General features: G+C 48.4%; 1 protein-coding gene across 1 annotated transcript; it reads right to left on the bottom strand.

The window, feature by feature from the left end:
• Positions 1 to 292: 292 nt before the first annotated feature.
• On the bottom strand, positions 293 to 559 carry H310_15221 (hypothetical protein; the record flags this gene model as incomplete). Its single annotated transcript, XM_008883209.1, has 1 exon — positions 293 to 559. A coding segment is annotated over one exon (267 nt), but the record flags the coding sequence as incomplete, so codon positions are not given.
• Positions 560 to 626: the final 67 nt, after the last annotated feature.

The following is a 626-nucleotide window of genomic DNA, read 5'->3' on the forward strand; positions in this document are numbered from 1 at the left end:
TTAAGCGCACTATTGAAGCCTGGGAGGACATGCCATGTGAAACCATCACTGGCTCATTTGAAAATGCGTTGCCACGGACTCTTGTAGTGTAGCTTGTCACTTGAAAATATACTACCTCTGTCCAGGGATGATTGCGACTTGAAATTCGATAGACTTAAATCTAGAAAAATACTACGTAGTATTGGTCAAGCCAATCTCACACAACGGCAAAAGATTTTGTCAGCATTGGCTGGACCTAACTTGTGCGCTTAACGATCCATCGCATCTGTATGAATGTCCATAGCATGAATGTCTATATCGTGGACTTGGGGATCGAGACGGCGCGTGACAGTGCTCGATATGTCTGGCGCTTGACGATGGGGACCGATTTGATACGTTGCTCGACATCATCAACATCGTACTTGGACTTTCCTCCAGAATGGCCCTTTATTCGCGAGTTAACGTCGACTGTTGTGCCTGACGACTGACCGCGGCGCCATACTCGCCATCCTGTGGCCTTGTGCACACCATACGTCGCTGAAATCTCGCTCACTTGCTGCGTCGTGAGGCGTCCATTCACGCTAGCACAGCAAAGGTCACAGTACAGAGCCATCCGCTGGTCGTCGGTAAGATTTGACTTGTTTTTT

This window comes from Aphanomyces invadans (genome assembly GCF_000520115.1).
Source record: "Aphanomyces invadans strain NJM9701 unplaced genomic scaffold supercont1.229, whole genome shotgun sequence".
NCBI lineage: Eukaryota > Oomycota > Saprolegniomycetes > Saprolegniales > Verrucalvaceae > Aphanomyces > Aphanomyces invadans.